The 16951-nt window shown below is 53.8% G+C and overlaps 2 protein-coding genes across 3 annotated transcripts in view; one reads left to right on the forward strand and one right to left on the reverse strand.

Annotated features, from left to right (window-relative positions):
- Positions 1-8460, reverse strand: part of RAC2 (Rac family small GTPase 2) — a 22088-nt gene extending 13628 nt beyond the window's left edge. The window contains exon 1 of the mRNA XM_075008667.1: positions 8416-8460. The gene's annotated coding sequence lies outside the window, so the exon portion shown is untranslated. The remainder of the gene's footprint in view (positions 1-8415) is intronic.
- The window catches only part of CYTH4 (cytohesin 4), a 23841-nt gene continuing 13838 nt past the window's right edge, over positions 6949-16951 (forward strand). The window contains exons 1-3 of one of the 2 annotated variants that reach the window (XM_075008640.1): positions 6949-7014; positions 13577-13659; positions 16774-16838. In XM_075008640.1, coding sequence (XP_074864741.1) covers positions 6996-7014; positions 13577-13659; positions 16774-16838 — 167 coding nt within the window. In that variant the 5' untranslated portion in view covers positions 6949-6995. Of the gene's footprint in view, positions 7015-12942; positions 13660-16773; positions 16839-16951 lie in introns of those variants that run through there. The other variant, XM_075008630.1, reaches the window with a different exon arrangement.

Below are 16951 nucleotides of genomic sequence, written 5' to 3' on the forward strand. Positions count from 1 at the left end.
GCCACTTGCTGCCTGCACACCGATGGGTTCGCTGTTCACCCCCCCACCCCAGTTCAAAACCAGACACCTGGCAACGCTCCGGCGCATGCCGCTTACAAGCAGTTCCTGCCCCCGATGAGTCAAGCACTTTTCCTACACTTTCTGTGCCCCCTTTGAGAAGCAGAGGGCACTGGGCTGCTTCCAGACTGGGGTTACATTAAGGTGGAGAAAGGGGAGGAGGAGGCACCGTTCCCCCGTCTTTGCAGAGGGTAGAGTCCCCTTTGCATCCCGGCCTCCCCAGAGCTCTCTTTCCTTTTCGCTGGGTGCAGGGAGGAGTCACCAGACGTGGCAATCTGCTGTGAGTGCCGGAGGAGAAGCCGGCTCCAGACTGAATGGTTTCAGGGCCTTGTCAAGGAGAGGGACAAAGGATCGCAGAGAAAGCTGAACGAGGAACCTTCCTAGAATCAGGAAAGCAGCCTCATCCCTACGGCTACTCTGCCTTGCCCTCTGCTCAGCTTCTGCCTGGAGCCTTCCTCACCTGCTCTGCCCGGGCTTGGTGCTGTGCAGAAACAGCACCCGCAGCCTCAGATTCACTTGGAGGTGGATCAGCAGCAGCCACTCTGGATGGAGGAAGAAGAGATGGTTCAGCTTGGACAAGTCTCCTATCCATCTCCTTTCCCCTAGAGCAGGGGTGAGTAAACTTCATGCCCTGCATCCCCCAGCTGACAACAACAGTTATTGCACAGCTCTGGGAAGGGGACAGGAGCCTGAGCCTACCCAGGTCTCTCCGCTCCAGGTGGAGAGGGGAGGAAGGGGATGTGAGTGGCAAAAATAAAGCCCAAGGGCTTCGGCCACAAGCAGGGCCTGGAACTTGAGCTCCACCACTCAGGGCTGAAGCCTTTGGGCCAAGGGTCAGGCAGAGTGCTGAAATTTGACCTTTTGACCTCTATAGATCGCCTGAGTGCCAGTGATACTTTTTAAAGTCACTAACAGTCCCACTTACAACAGCTTCATTCACAAATAAATCAAGAAGCAGAACTTTGCCGTTTAGGTGGTCGCTGGCAGCACTAGCTGGTCTTTTGTTAATCCACAGGTGGTATGGCTTTGAGCAAGCTCCCAGCTGCGTGGGGAAGGAGGTACGAGGCTGAGCTCCCACCTCATGTGCCAGTGAAAATCGGCTCATGTGCCACTGTTGACACCTGAGCTGGGGGGTTGCTGACCCCTACATGAGGCTTCTGCTTCAGCCCTAGAGCCAAGCAAGTCTAAGCCATCCTTGACAAGTACCAGAGAGGTAGCCATATTAGTCTGTAGCTTCGAGAACAACAAGAAGTCCTGTGGCACCTTAGAGACTAACATATTTTGGAGCATCAGCTTTCGTGGGCAAAGACCTGCTTCAGCAGATGTATCTGCTGAAGCGGGTCTTTGCCCACAAAAGCTTATAAGCCATCCTTGGCACCCTCTAAAGTGTACAGCTTACAGGGAAAACTGGTCCTTACCCACAGTTTAACAATGCATGCATTAGGCTGACAAGTATCAGAGGGGTAGCCGTGTTAGTCTATAGTGGCAAAAACAAGAAGAAGTCCCATGGCACCTTATAAGCTAACAGATTTACTGGAGCCTAAGCTTTTGTGACGCATCTGCTGAAGTGGCTCTTTGCCCACAAAAGCTTATGCTCCAAAATATCTGTTAGTCTATAAGGTTAGTTTATAAATGCCACTTCTCGTTGATTTTGCTTTAGGCTGTTTCACGAAAACCATTTTGTTGGCTTCACTGATCAGGGAAAGATGGTCAGGCTACGGGCTGAAGAAGTGGGTCTGTCCCACGAAAGCTCACCTAATAAACTATTTTGCTAGTCTTTAAAGTGCTACTTGACTGCTTTGTGTTTTCCCCATTAAAACAGTATCACAACCCACTTTGGGCTCCCAACCCACGGTTTGAGACCAGATGCTCTAGAGGAAGATCAGGCTGTCTCAGCTGATTTCTTATCCTGTGCCTGTCACTGAGGGATCTAAGGGCCTCCTTTGCTGTCTTCATGCTGTATGGAGTCCCAGTCCATCTTAAACGGGAGACATTACTAAACAAGTCTGCTACAACTACCGCACCACTGGGTTTCTGCGCAGCTTGAGTCTCAGCTTTGTCGGCTTCGCTTTCCAAGGATCAGCCCCTGCCTGGACCTTTATACAATCCACAGAGACATCTAGCGGCAATATTACATAACTGCAAGTGATCAGATCATTACAAACTCCTTCCAGCCAATTTGCCTTGTGCTCCTTGGCTTCCCTTTCACCCAACCCACTTGCATTTTTCTTAACCAAGGGCTGCTCAGCTGGTTGGTAAGAATGTGTTTCTATAATAAAAGGGGTAATTAGCTTAGTTTGGAAAACACACACACTCCACGGAGAGCTAGGCTGTGAGCCATTCAGTGAAAATGTAAGGACTCAAATAAAGCAGGGGTTAGCAGTTTGAGAGCCAGGCGCACCAGCTGGGGCTTGAGGCTTTTAGCCCAGCAGGACACGTCAGCCCAGGATCAGGGCTTCAGGCCTGCAGGGCACACCTGTTGGGGCTTGGGGTTTCAGCCTCAGTCCTCCTGAAGCCACAGTAGGTGCCTCCTCGCCACACAGGGCAGAACCACCCCCCCCACCCCCCCGCACACACACACAAGCTCCCTGCCACAGCCTAGAGGCCCTGAGCTCCCCACATTGCAGGCTGGTAGGCGCAGAATGGGGTTGTGGGGGGAGGGCTCTGCACACCACATTTTAACCGTAAAATAGCTGTATTCAGCTCGCAAGCTGCCGTTTGGCCAGCCCTGCTATACATTCTGACGTGCAGAAAGAATAGCAAATACCATATGCAGCCAGCCCACTCCCTTAAGACCCAAAAAGGTCACAGAACCCAGGAGTCCTGTGTTTCACAGTTCCTCTGCTGTCTAACAAATAGCTGGGAAACCCCCTGGCAAAGCATGTGTCTCCATCCCCCTCTAGTGGCAGGTCCACTGAGAAAGTAACTGCCTTCACTTCTGGGGTGAAGGACTGTGCTGTGGGATCAAAAGATCCCAGCCCTGCTGGTGAACAATAAGGTGGTTGCAGGAGGGGTGGGGGACAGCCAGCCAGTGCGGTTCCATGAGGTGAAATGACTGACTTGTAAACGTTTTCAAAACTTTGAAATTTACACCCTGTAAAAGCTGCTAAAAGACCATTATGGTTGCAGGCAAACAAAGCTGTGTTAAGAAAGGCCCACCCTAGAGTAGGGAAATTGGTGACATCAGTTGCCTGGAGACCTACTAGTCCGGGTGCCTAGGGCTTAGAAACCCATAGGCAGAAAAGGGTTATGTCCTGGACCAGCTGTGTCATCAGTAACAACAAGAAGTCCTGTGGCACCTTACAGAGTAACAGATATTTTGGAGCATAAGCTTCCGTGGGCAAAGACCCACTTCAGCAGATTTCGTTATCAGTGATTTACCTTGTGCCCCTCTCCAGCCACCTTGGGGTGTCTTGGCCAGGGTTTGCTGCCCTGTATGTTAGGAGCATGTCTTGTTTCTCTCAGAGTTTGAGGAAGAAGCTGGGAGGAGGAGGAGGAGGAGGAGGAAGGAATGTGTACAGGCTCACCAAGGCCTTGCTGCATCATCGCCGCAGCATGGTGACCCAGAGGAGGCAGGGCTGCTGCCAAACCCAAAGGGGAGCAGGGTCAGACTGTGCGGGAGATGGGGGCTCAAATATGAGGCTTTCCCAGTCTGCAAAGGCTAGGGAAAGGGATGGCCTGAATCACCACATCACTCCCCTTTCCTGCCAAACCAGATGTCACTCTACCCCACTGCTCAACTGTTATCCCAGCCCTTCCCTGTTACCTCAGCGTACCCTGCCCTGCTGTCCCTGGACAGCTGCCCATGCTGGGCACAGCACCCTTCAGCAGAGCACACACTGAAGGAGCTCTCCCAGAGTTGGGGGATGTAGGAATGACTGGGAAAGGGAACTCCTAGCCCAGCACAGAGACATGGGGAAAGGGGGAATTGGAAGCCATGGAGAGGCCTGTGATGGGCAAGGGAAAGGGAGTAGATCAGGGGGAGAGGGATCTTGCACCCTGCCACAGAGAGCTGAGCGAGAGGTGTCTCTCCCTACCCATCCCAGGGAAAGAGACACGTACCTAGGGCTCAAAAGGCAATTACTTCCCAAGGAGGGATGCAGCCTCCTCCAACGCACCCCTCCCCATGGGACTGGGGCACCCTGGACTGCATGCCAGGCCTGGGCAGCTAGATGGGTTCCAGCCCCAGCTTAGGCCAAGAGCAGCCCCAGGGTTATTCCCCTTTTGCCTGCCTCCCTTACCCACCCTCACCTTCCCATCCATTGCCTGCTGCTCTTTCCCTTCCTTGACTTCCTCCCTTCCCGCCTGTGGCTCTTTCCTCCTTCACCTCTTGCTCTCTGTGGGCTTGGACTGACCGAGGCGTTCCTTTCGCCGGGGTGGAATTCAGGCATAGGGTCACTAGGGCAATGTGTGTGTGGAGGGGGGTTCCAGTCATCCCTGGCTGTTAGGCTGCATCACATAGACCTCAGAGGTTTCCCCAAGCTTGGCCGCCTCCAACGAGGAATGGCCCTGGAAGTGGGATGGCAGAGGGGTACCCCGGCTGAGTTGGTGAGGGGCACCACAGGGCAAAAGTGAGGGGCATTGTTATAGCTGCGGAAGAGAAGGGAGAGCTGATGGCCAGGGCTGAGGCACCTCTGAAGAGCAGTGTGGGGTCCCAGGACTGGGATCGGAAGGGGTGCCGCAGGTCAGGAAGCAGACTGGCAGAGCTGTGAGCAGCTTGGGGAGGGGAAGGGATAGCTCAGTGGTTTGAGCACTGGCCTGCAAAACCCAGAGTTGGGAGCTCAGCCCTTGAGGGGGCTGTTTAGGGATCTGCAGTAAATAGATTAAAAACAACCTGTCAGGGATGGCCATATAGGGCCGGCCGTGAGCGCAGGGGACTGTACTTGACGAGCACTCCAGGCCCCGTCCAGTTCTATGACACAGGATTGGAGAGCAGCCCTGAATGAGGCTTGTGATCAGCGCCTGTGGGACTCGAGTGTACTGAAGGTCGGACTGACATGTGGGTCTTGTGCAGTGGCTCCCCCCTGCGCCCCCTCCCCCCCGGTGAGGGGGACCTGGAGATCTCAGCTTGCATTGAATAAAAGCTCCAACAGTAAGTTCCCAGCCGTTTGACTAGAGAAAATGGCCTTTCACATGTCAGCCTGGGGAGGTGGGGAACTGTCACTGCTTCTTCCTAAAAATCATGTTTATTCATGTGCCTGCTTGGGGTTAGTCCTTGTGGTGCCTGTAACCCACAGCTGTGGGGCTTTGGATTTGGGGCCAGGACTCAGACCCCACCTGAGTTGCCCCAAGTTCCCTTCCTGCTCAGAGAGCCCCAGTCCTCCAGCTCCCTCAAAAAAACTATCATTGATGGCAGGGGCTGTGCACAGTCCAGCCCAAGCCACCGGGCTGTGGGAGCCCAAGGAGCACCCGAGGAGTTTTCCGTTCTGCTCTTTTTATATAGCATGAGCCAATTAGCTCTGAGGCTGCCCCTTGGAATCATCTTCCAAAGCCTCCCCAAAGCCCTTAGGCCCACCCTGTGCACGGTGCAGTGAGTATGGCAGGCAGGGACAGGGGAACTGGCTTTGCAGGCAGCTCAAGAGAGGTTATGTTAATGCAGTCGCAAGGGGGCTGGGCACAGCTGGTGGAAGGCAGAACTGTAATGGCACAGCGTGCAGTAGGGACGTGCACAGGCAGAGCAGGGGTGATCTCAGGGCAGGAATTGCAGCGGGGGCTGCAGGGTTGGAGTCAGGGGCACAGAGGGATCTGCTGAAGACGCAGGGAGGACTCCACAGCAGGAGTGAGGTGCTCTGGCAGGACTGCGTGGTGGAGACACCTGCCAGACACCTGGCACACTGTGCTTGGCCTCACCATCCTCAGCCATAAGCCTGACAGAGAAGAAACTGAGCGCAATCCTGTGCCCAGGCCACCAGCTCGCTTCTACACTGAACTGTCAGTCCCAGGGAGCCGCTGGCCCTGCAAGAGGATCAGAATGGGGATGCCAGCTGCCAGGCTCCCCCCTATGGATGCAGTGCCCTTCCCCTCCCCCCCACCCCCAACTGTGTCAGGGACATCGCATTCAGCAGACAACAGACGTGGCAACTCTGCGATTATTACCTCAAAGGGAAGTGTGCAACCTTCCGGGGCAGGGGGAGGGGAGGAGACAGCTTGACACTGACAGCCTGGTGGCTAAAATCCTCTACTTCTCTCCAGAACAGACAGGCACAAGCAGGGCCCAGGCAAGCTCCCTCCGCTGCCCTGCCAGGGCCAGGCTTCCAGAGGGGAGGGAGCCTTTCTCAGGGTGAGAAGGGAGCTCACGCTCCACCACCCAGGCCAAAACTGCTGAGGAGCCTGCCCAGAAGGCTGCTGGCTTGGTGGGGGAAGACAGCAGCCCAGGGTGGATACAAGTCCTGAGGCTGTCAGCAGGGGGCGTTGCAGGACCAGCACTCACCCATTTTGGAACTCTCACCCACCCACCGCCTATTGCTGATTTTGGGTGAGGGGTGGCTTAGAGCAGGGGCAGGGGGTAGATCTTTCTCCCAGCCTTACACCATCCACTAAACAAGTTGGCTCTTGGAGCGCTCAGTTTCCCTCTTCATCTCGCCCTGGTGAGTCAAACCAGGAGACAGTGAATCTTCATCTCAGCCCCCAGCAAAGACCTAGCCAGCTGCTCCTGTTAAAGCAGCCCAGTGTTTGCTGGTGGCTTGGTTCATTTTATTTTTAGAAAGTAACCAGCAAGGGTTGGCGCACCCTTCGCACATGAGTTCATCGCTGCACTCACCAATATGAGCAATTCGGGGAGGAGATGGGGGTGGAGCTGCTAGACGGCAGTCCAGCCAGCTGACACAGTTCTAGCTCCGGGGTTGAAGTTGTGCTAATTCTGGCGAGCACCCACAAGAGCCGTGGGGGAAGAGAAACTGACGGCTGTTGAAAGAATTCTCCTTTCAGCAGGTCTCAGGATGAATTTTTGTCCCACTGGTAAGTCTCCTTTGGCCGTCCTGTCTTGTTGCTGCAGGAGCTGCTAAGCCAATGAGTGCCACCGGCTGGAGTGAGGTGCTGGGGTGTGGGGAAAGGGGAGACAAGGAGTTCGCCAGATGCTCTTGTGGGATTTACAGCCTGCAGGGGTTCTGCGGTTTTCACCTCCCTCCCTCCCAGTTACACAGGACCTGATTCAGGTCCCTGGAGATGTCACTGGGAGGAGCTGACCCACTGACAGTAGTGGGACCTGGGTTAAACCATTACTAAGGTTTGTACAGAGAGGACATCTCCAAGGGAGAAGGTTAAATCCCTCATATCAGTGACTCTCAGACTAGCTAGACAGCAAGAAGCATAGCTTATGCCTGGCCCAGGCAAAGGATCACAGGCGCATGGTAATTGGATTGGGGACCAGCACACGACTGTATACAGCAATTTCTTTGATGCAGCCTTGGTGCGACAGGAACAGAGGTGCAGAAGCATGGAATGCGATTGCAGCCATGAAATTACAAAAGCCTTTGCTCCCCTGCCCCAGCTGGGGCCAGCGCAAAAGGCGTGTGTGTAAGTCCCCAGCATCCTGACTTGGCAGCGTGTGGCATGGGTGTAGATGACTGCCCGTGGGACATGGTAAGAGTAAATCAGGAGCAGAGGAGCATGGGAAAGGCCTGCGGCTATTACCTTCTCCCCATCAGCTGGAAATGGGGGAGGCAGACAAGGGAGCCTAAGCACCAGTAGCTCGGCTCAGTAATAGAATCAACATCTCCCTGCGAACAACAGGATCAGGACTGAATCCAAAAAGAGCTAGAAAGGCAGAAGTGACAGAGAGGAGGTGAGTGAGATCCACTTATTTCCTCGTTCTGTAAGTGGGGGATCCCAAGGGGCGAGCTCAGAGACAAAGGGATCATAACTGGCATCCTGCTGGCAAAGTCAGTTGTCCAAGGAAAAGGGGAATCTCAATCTTAGTAGGGAGCCAGGTGAGCGGCTTCACCTTGCGTGTTCCTATGTGGCAGAGAGCTACACCGGCAAGGCCATGGGCTGGGCTGGGCTGGGCAATGAAGCCTGCAAGGAAATGAAGGCGTCCGCGAGAACAGTGCTGAGGCTGGGAGACAGACCCATTGCAAGGGTGGAGGGTGAGGAGCTCAGGCGTCTGCTGCTGCTTCTCATCCTCTGAAAGCTCAGCCTCATGCCAAGGCAGACCAAAGGCTTGTGTGGTGTGGGTCCTGCATTTAGCCTGGCTTCTAGTACTGCCAGCACAGCGTTGTACCCATTGCTAATGGAGGAAGGAAATTACAGCTGCATGGTTGGTGTCTGCAGCAGTGTGCACTTGAATGCCTTGCTGCAGCAGTGTGTGATGTTAGGCATAGCTGACTTGTTAAAGCCTCGGGGTCACTGTCCGGCACGTACCTTGCGGGGTCACCAAATCTGCACCGTCCACACAGGAGGCTGGTTTTGAACGTGCGGATCTGAGCGTGTCCTGGGCAGATGAGAGGAGCTCATGAAACCTTTGAGGGTTCCCACTGACTGGTGCATTGCAGCCGACTTAACCAGTTCCGCTTCCGCGTGGGTGAAATCGACGCCTGGGCAGAGGACCCATCCGTGGCTTAGGCATCTTTTACATCCCAGTTAAGTCCTCAAAATAGGGCACGTGGAACTTAGCTGGTGCCTAGACTTTGAGTGCATCCTGTGTACTGACAGGGCAGGGATGGTGTCCTTGGCCTCTCTCAGAAGCTGGGCATGGGTGACTGGAGAGAGAGCTGTCCTGTTCACTCCTCTGCAGCACCTGGCATGGGCCGCTGTCAGAAGACAAGACACTGGGCTAGATGGACCGTTGGTCTGACCCAATCTGGTCGCTCTGATGTTCTTACGACATGAACGTCACCCTATGATTGCATTGCTATGGCCAGGTTCAACCATAAGGGATTGGAGTGGCCAGTGGGACGCTCCCTTCCCACGTTCTCTGGCCCCATTTTCTAGAAAAGCAGGAAATGAAAGAAAGGAGAATCATTGTGCTGCCGTCAGCCACCTCCACTGCTGCAAATGTAAAGCCCAGCTACCTGTGCTGGGATCAAAGCACGTTATTATTTATTGTCACTGTGTGTCGGAGCAGTAAGCATGGCTCAGGACCCTCCGGCACTAGGGGCTGTACAAACACAGAGCACAGGTGGCCTATGGAGCTTACAATCTAAGTAGCCCAGTTGCCCTCCTTTAACCCTGTTTTCCAAGGGACAGTTCTCCAAATAAGCCACTTGATTCTGACTCATTTCAGGCTTTGGTAGGCAACAGGGTCCATGTCTGGTTATTTGCTCTCCTTTCCCCACTGATTTAACCACAGAACCTAGAGCAGGCACCACAGCACTTGAACTAGCCACCTTGTGCCTTCCCCACCCCAACGCAGAGTCTGGGAATGTCTGCTACGGCAGCACGAGGAAAGGGAGGCGCAGGCATTAAATTCACTTGCTTGTTAAGTCACTTCCAACTGGAGCTAGACACCTCATCTGCTGAGGCACATCTGAGAACCCCCCTTCACACCGCTCTGCATTGTAGGTGCATTGCAGGGGAGGGATAGTGGCTTGAGCACTGGCCTGCTAAACCCAGGGCTGTGAGCTCAGTCATTGAGGAAGCCCTTTAGGGACCAGGGTAAATAGACATCAGGGATGGTGCCTGGTCCTGCCAGGAGGGCAGGGGACTGGACTAGATGACCTCCCGAGGTCCCTGCCAGTTCTAGGAGATGTGCATCTCCTATCATAATTTATTAAATCCCTTTAGAAAGCTGACCCACCTGCCCTGTTTGTTGCTCACTCTCCTCTTTATTCCTCCTGTTGCCCCTTCCGTGGCTGACTCCGCCTGCCCAGGACTTTCTCCCTGCCCCCTCCTTGCTTGCCCTTTTCTCTTCCAGCCGAGGCCATCAGGTGAGGCATTTGTTTCTTCAGCTGCTGGGCAGCATTCACAAGGAGAGGGAGCCCTGTTATTTCCAGACCCAGCTTGGCCACATGGGTCGGTCTGCCGATGTGGGGGCGGGGGGCAAAAGGGGCAGGTGCCCAGAGCCCAGCGATTCAAAAGGTGCAAGGCTCGTGGCCACCATTGTTGCTTCTGAGGCAGCAGCAGTGAGCAGAGCCCTGGGCCCTTTAAATTTCTGCTGGAGCACCAGGCAGGGCACTCTGGGCAGCTCTGAGGTCTGGCGGGGAGGGCAGTTGGCATGGTGCTGAGGGCTGGATCTTGGGTTCATGACATGCTTCAGGCTGAGGGTTTCAAGCTTCATTGCACTGCAGCCTCCTTCTGGCAACAGACCCCAGGGGGACAGAAGCCTGAGCCTCTTCACCTCAAGTGGGAGAGCCACGGCCAAAGCCCAAGGGCTTCACCCCCAGGCAGAGCCCTGTAACCGGAGCCTAACTGCCCAGGGCTGAAGCTCTCAAGCTTCTGCTTAGCCATGGGCACCAGTGAGTCTAAGCCAGCCTTGGAAACCCCATGAAGACATGGCCCTGACTCACAGTCTGGGAACCTGTGCTTTAGGCTGTTTTAACAAAGAAAATCAACCCTAGCGTCAGCCTCACCACTCAGAAAGATCCACCCCCCACCCCCCAAGTGGTGCAAGGCATCTAAAGCAGCACAGCAGCTACAGCAGCAGCACAGCCACCAGGCTTCGGAGCATAGCTGTGGCCAGGCTAGAGAATCTGTGGCCCCCTATGCTTGCAGCTACCCAGACGCTCCCACAGCCACAAGCGGGGGGAATAGGCCAGAGCAGCCCTGAGGCTGCTGTAGTTCACACTAGGGGCCAGCCTGGTCTTTTGTTGGCCTTGGGATAATGGTCATACACGTGCATCAAGCCACCTTTGTCTCCTTCCCCTCCTGAGCAGCCCAGGACTGGAATTTTGAAGTGGATTGGGGGCAGGCAGTTTGCCAGGCACTAGCCCATCTCAATTCACTTGTCAAGCCTGCAGGTCTGCTTGGCACAGATTGCTAATGCAGTCCTAAGATGCATGAGGAGAGGTATTTCCTGTAGCGAGAGGGAAGTGTTAGGAACACTATACAAGGCACTGGAGAGGCCTCCTCTGGAATATTATGGGCAATTCTGGTCTTATGTTTAAGAATTTGGAACAGGTACAGAGAAGGGCTACTCAGCTGCTCAGAGAAATGGAAAACTTGCCTCAGAAGAGGAGCCTTAAGGAGCTTGGCTTGTTTAGCTCAATGCAGTGCTCTCCATGCATACAACAGAGGCATAAACACGAGGGAGAGAAGCTACTGAAGTTAAGGGCCCCTGCTGGCACAAGGACCAAGGAATATAAACTGGCAACTGGTCAACTGAGGCTTGAAATTAGATGGCAGCTTCCAGCCATCGAAGGAGTGAAGTTCTGGAAGAGCCTTCTACAGGGAACAGTGGGATCAAACAGCCAAACTGGTTTTAAGACTGAGCTTGATATGTTTATGGAGGGGAGGGGAGGAGCGGGGACGACAGCACGGCCTACAATGGCACCTGGCTCATCCATGACGGCTATTAGCAGATATCTCCCAGGGCCAGTGATGGGACACTAGAGGCGGGGGGAGGACTCTGGGTGACTAGAGAGGACTGTTCCTCAGATTTCTGGCTGGTGGGTCTCACCAGCATGCTCTGGGTCTAACTGATTGCCCAGTTTGGGGTTGAGAAGAAATTTCCCCCCAGCTCAGAGTCCGAGAGACCCAGGGCGGGAAGGGGGTAGGCTTCACCTACCTCTGCAGCACAGGGCATGAGTCATTGGCTGCTTTGAGCTAGAATAAATGAGGGCTTCTCAGTACTTGGAAGTCTTTAAATCAAGATGTGAGGGTGTCAGTCACTCAGCCAGAGGTCGTGGGCCCACGACAGGAGTGAGAGGGTGAGGCTCTGTGGCGTGCGGAGTGCAGGACATCAGACTAGATGGTCATGGTGGCCCCTTCAGCTCTACAGCCTATGAGAACAGGCGTCTTCCCACCTACCAGCATTTCATAGGGACTTGGACAATGCAGCTTCCTCCAGGCCCCCAGCAAGGCCCCCAGCAAGGCCCCCAGCAAGTCTGCCTCCAGAGCTGAGGGATATGGTCCTTCCCAGCCCTGGGCTCCAGACTCCCAGCCACTCAGCTGCCTTCTGCCTCAGCAGCTTTAACCCAGTCAAGGCAATCTGTGTGCATTTATACAACTGTTGGCAGGAAGCTAGGGAAGGGCTACAGCTTGGGGTGACTCGGCCCCCTTGGTCCGTGTCGGATGTCTCCATGGCAGGTGAAACCTGGAAAAGGCCAGACGAGTTCAGTGAGCCATGCTGGGGGCAGGGGTTAGAACATGGGATAAGTCTCTAAGGGGCCCATCCTGTCCCAAAGTCTTCCGGGACGCTGCAGGAAATGAGAACCTGTGCTCTGAGATCACTGGTCTTTCTCCCCCTTCTCTTTTTCTCTCCCAGGCCACAGCCGATTCCTTCCCCTTTTCTGCCATATTTTTAGCGATTGTTCCGTGAGCATGAAGCATGCTAAGTTTCCAAGGCAGCTGGTGAGACTTCCTCTTTCCCCTCGACATGGGAGGCCTAGGGGATTTTGGGGTGTGCACCTGACACGGGGGCAGGGAAGGGGCTGGCCTGCCGAAAGAATACAGCCCTGGGATTCAGAGTGAGAGCTCCTGACACACCGGTGAGCAGAGGTTCATTTGTGGCTTCTCTGGAGTCCGCACCTCCCCTCGCTGCTGACGTGGACTCTCAGTTTCTTCTACTGCTGCTTCCTATTTCTCTTCTGAGCCTGGCTGTACGCTGCGCTCAGGCCGGGATATATTTAGCAGTTCTGCCGTCACTCCATTTCTTCTTCTAGGCCTCGAATGATTCATTCTGTGGTCTTCTCGTCTCTGGCATCACTTGTCTTTTTGTGAGCAAGGGGGAAGCAAGAGCAGCCCTCGTTACATCTGTGCATAGCCCGGGGTCTTCGGAAGATTTCCCGCCCCCTCATCAGCCCCATCGCTCCTCTTCCTCCCTCCCCCCATCAAAAATTCCCTCCCTTCAAAATGGAATAAATTTAAATTCTCTCTTAAACCATTTCTGTGCCCCATTTGCATTTGTTTTTTTGCATCTGTTTCTGTGTTTAATAGAATGGCTTCAATTTCTGAGAGCGAAGCAGAGAGAGAGATCAACCCAATCGCCTGTTTTAGTATTTAGGTCACTGCTTTATCAACTTTATTTATCCTGGTCTTGTGCGCAGAAGAAGCTTGTTTGTATGAGAAACCACAAAACAAATGCTGTCAAGACTGAACACCTCGACTTGGGAGAGCCCCGGCAGCCAACAGGGGGTTGTCGCAAGATCAGGACTGAGGGACATCAACATTGAGGCGTGATGCCCAGGACTGGTGTGGTCAGCAGGAGCGTTGATAGGGATTGGCTGGGTTTTGGTGCCAGGACTGGAACTGCAGGGTGGGGTGCAGGGCCAGAGTCTTAGCCAAATGTTAGGGGAGGGAGCAGCTGAGGCCTGCAATGGCAGGGCATTGCTTGGTTCTGCCCTCCACTTTGGGATGTGGGGCTCTGCTTGCCTTGAGACAGCTCCCAGTTCTCGCTGGGATTTATTTTTCCCTTTTGTATTGCCAGAGACATCTGATCTGAGCAAGACTGAGGAGGCTGAACTGGAGGCTATCAAGCAGCACAGGAAGGCACTGCTGGAGGACATCCAGGTATGCGCCACCCTGCCCCTCCCCATCTCTGGACAAGGAAGCCCAGAACCTGGTCTCTAGGGATACACTTGACATCCCATCTAGGGCAGTCCCCTGGCAGGAGACAGTTTCCCAAGCATGATCAGATATGAAATTCTGCGGGACACATGGCACTGGTCCCACTAATAACAAGCATCCTGCCTGGGGAACTCACTACTGCCTGAGCTCATCCAGGCAAACTCTAGACTCAGACCTTTCTAGAAGGCTGGCAAATTTTATGAGCAGTATTACTGGCAACCCAGAGCCTCAGCTGCGATAAATCAAGGTCGCTCTGGTGACATGAATGGATTTTTGCCCATTTACAGCTGCCGTCCCGATATTGGTAGTTACTATTAGTTAGCATGTATTACTTGTCTGGGACCTTAGCTGAGAATGGCACCATACCAAACCAAAAGAGACCATTTCTCTTCTATTCCCAGCCCACTGCCATGGCATCTGAGCCCCTGCCTGGTCTCAAGCTGTCTGGAGTGGCCCACAAATAACCACAGGACTCTTACAAATCAGGGTGCAGATCCCAAGCTGGTTGTGTGCTCTCTCATTAGATTTAACCAGCGCACAGAAAGCACACTAAGGACTTGCCAGACACCCACCACATCTGCAAGAGATGCAGCAAGGACTGTCACTCTCATGTGGGTCTTCACAGTCACAGTAGACGCTGTAAATGAAGTCCTAAATTGAAATCATAAAAGGCACGATCCATAGTCTACGTAGACTGAAGGATGTCTACTACATTAGATTTAACCACCCATCAAGTGTGAACACCACTGGCATTATACCATACTTAACCTGGCATTACAGGCAGGCCTCTTGGGCACTTCATTCTCTCCTGCCACCCAGGCAAGCCTGCCTTTGTGATAGATGGTCCCTTTTTACCAACATTCACAGTATTCAGGTTACTCCGAGTCCCAGAGGGCCAGCTCCTTACGCCAGCTCATTTGTACTTTCGATCCTACACCAAAGACAACGCCTGTAGCCTTTATTTAACTAAAGGTATATTAACTAGGAAAAAGAACTAAGGGAGTTGTGACAAGGTTAAAGCAGGTAAACACACACACACACGAGTTACAATCAGGTTTCAAAAATAGACGCTGCTGTAATGCGCAAGCTCTGTCTGTCCCTTGGGGATAAGCCAGGTAAGGCGCGTGGGGATCCCTTAGAAATATTGCCCTCTCCAAATGCCAAGCTGCACAGCAATAACAGTTCCTTCTGGTCAGGGATTTGTAGTCCCTTCCCCCAGAGTTCAAACAGTGATGGGTCAAGTGTTTGGGCAGGTCCCCTCTTTGTGGGCATTTGGGCGGGATGACAATCAACACAGTCTGATGTTCTCCAGTGGTTCATCTGGTGTTTGTTGGTCTGCCTTTCTTGGGAGGACTATGACTCCTCTTGTGGTGAACTGGTATTTCACACCTGATAATGCTTCTTTCCTGGCTGTGGGGATTTCCAGTTTCATAGCAAACAATCGTATCGTTACCAAGCAAACACTGAAATATTACCTTCTACCACAGGCTACGGATATTGTCAGTGAGATTAATGCAGGCAGCAACTCACGAGCATAAAGTCCAAACACATCTCTCAGAACCTAATGCCCATTTTTGCAAGTGATCCAGCCTGGTTCCCCGCTATGCAGCTGTCCATTTTCAGTGAGGCGCAGAGGCCTGGTCAGGAGCTAGCACCTGGCCTGCCAGCATCACACCCCGAAGAGCTTTTTGATCCAGATCAGTGGAGCTCTGCTGAATTGCATCAGCCGAGAAGCTGGCCCCCAGTCTGTAGGTGCCCAAAGGCCCAGGTGACGAGTGCAGCGCAAGGCCTTAAGAGAATAGAAGGTTAAGCCAGGTTCTACCAGGTAAATAATCCCATCTCATGGGCCCTGGGGTGAAGTGATTGCCAGAGTCAGGAATGCAGCCCCCTGCCCCACCAGGGACAGCTTTGCACAGCTGGCCATGTGCGTTGTTTATTTGCCATCTTCTGAACCAGATAGCACTGCCAACCTAGGTGATAGAAAACCTGAGAAGATGGGCCAGAAGGCTGAACTAGGATGGCAGGAGACAAGATGCTGGCCTGGATGGGTCAATAGTCTGAATCTATCGTTTCCCCAAAGCTGGTTAGTAACCCGTCACCATCTGATGGGGCAGGGCATGCGTGGGTAACTGAGTCCCAGGGTGGAGATTCATCCCTTGGGAACTTCTCCAGTAACCTTTGTGCATTATCACTGGGGCTGAGCAGCTGGTAAATCTCAAATTGCCTGTTCAGAGGCAGGAAGAGGTAGTGCTGGGCAATAATCATAACCATGAACCATTTGTCTTAAAGTGGCCAAACTCAGGGCTCCCTTGTGCTGGGCACTGTACAGACGTGCTCCCGGACAGTCCCTGCCCTGAAGGACGTCCAAACTAGACTCATTGGGCATAGGATGGGAGGAGACACTGAGGCATGGAGGGAACCCCGAGAACTTGGCCCCCTTTGTCACCCAGAGGTCGCTGACTAGGGGCTGGGAGCTATCAAGTGTCCCAAGGAGCTGAATTCCATATTTAAATGGCGGATTCCAGTGAGGAACGTCCCCCTGCGAGCTCATCAGTCTGCGCGGCAACTGCTGAGTAACAGGGGCACAAGCTGCTCTCTCCCTCTGGTCCAGGATCAACACCCCCACACCTCTGCCTGCTTGATAGCTGGTTCCACCATGTCTCTGCATCCCCTTCCTGGCTGTGTGATGTGGCTACACCGTGGGAGGGCACCAGGGAGAGAGGCAGGGTGCAGCACCCAGGGTCCATTCCTAGGTAGATGTGGGTGTGGGCCCCTGTTCTCTTGCTCTGGGCTCTGTCTGCCCTCGACTTGTCAGCTGTATTTGATAATAGGCGTGAAAACATTTGCTCCCCGCCCTCGCTTGCAGCCAGCATCCAACCTGGGTGGACAAGGCCACCTGAGATCAGCACCCTTTTTATAAGATGCTTTGGCTGGCCCCTTTACAATGGCCAGTGAACTGGGCTGGCCCTGCCCATGCCAGCGGGGCTTGGCAGCCACCCCCAGGCAAAGTGAGCCCTTCCTTAACTGTCTCTCACCTCCTGTCTCTTCCTCCCACAGAGGCTGAAGGAGGAGATTGCAGAGGTGTTTGCCGAGATAGATTGCTTCCAAAGCACACAAGAGAGGTGAGGACCCAGCCGCAGCTCACAGGAGCTTGCAGGGAAGTGGTGATGGCCTGGATGTCCCTCTGATGGCCCAGGGTAGAGTGCGTCTTTAAGGTGGTGGTGGAACCAGGAGC

The sequence above is a fragment of the Carettochelys insculpta genome, chromosome 1 (assembly GCF_033958435.1).
Source record: "Carettochelys insculpta isolate YL-2023 chromosome 1, ASM3395843v1, whole genome shotgun sequence".
Taxonomy (NCBI): domain Eukaryota; kingdom Metazoa; phylum Chordata; order Testudines; family Carettochelyidae; genus Carettochelys; species Carettochelys insculpta.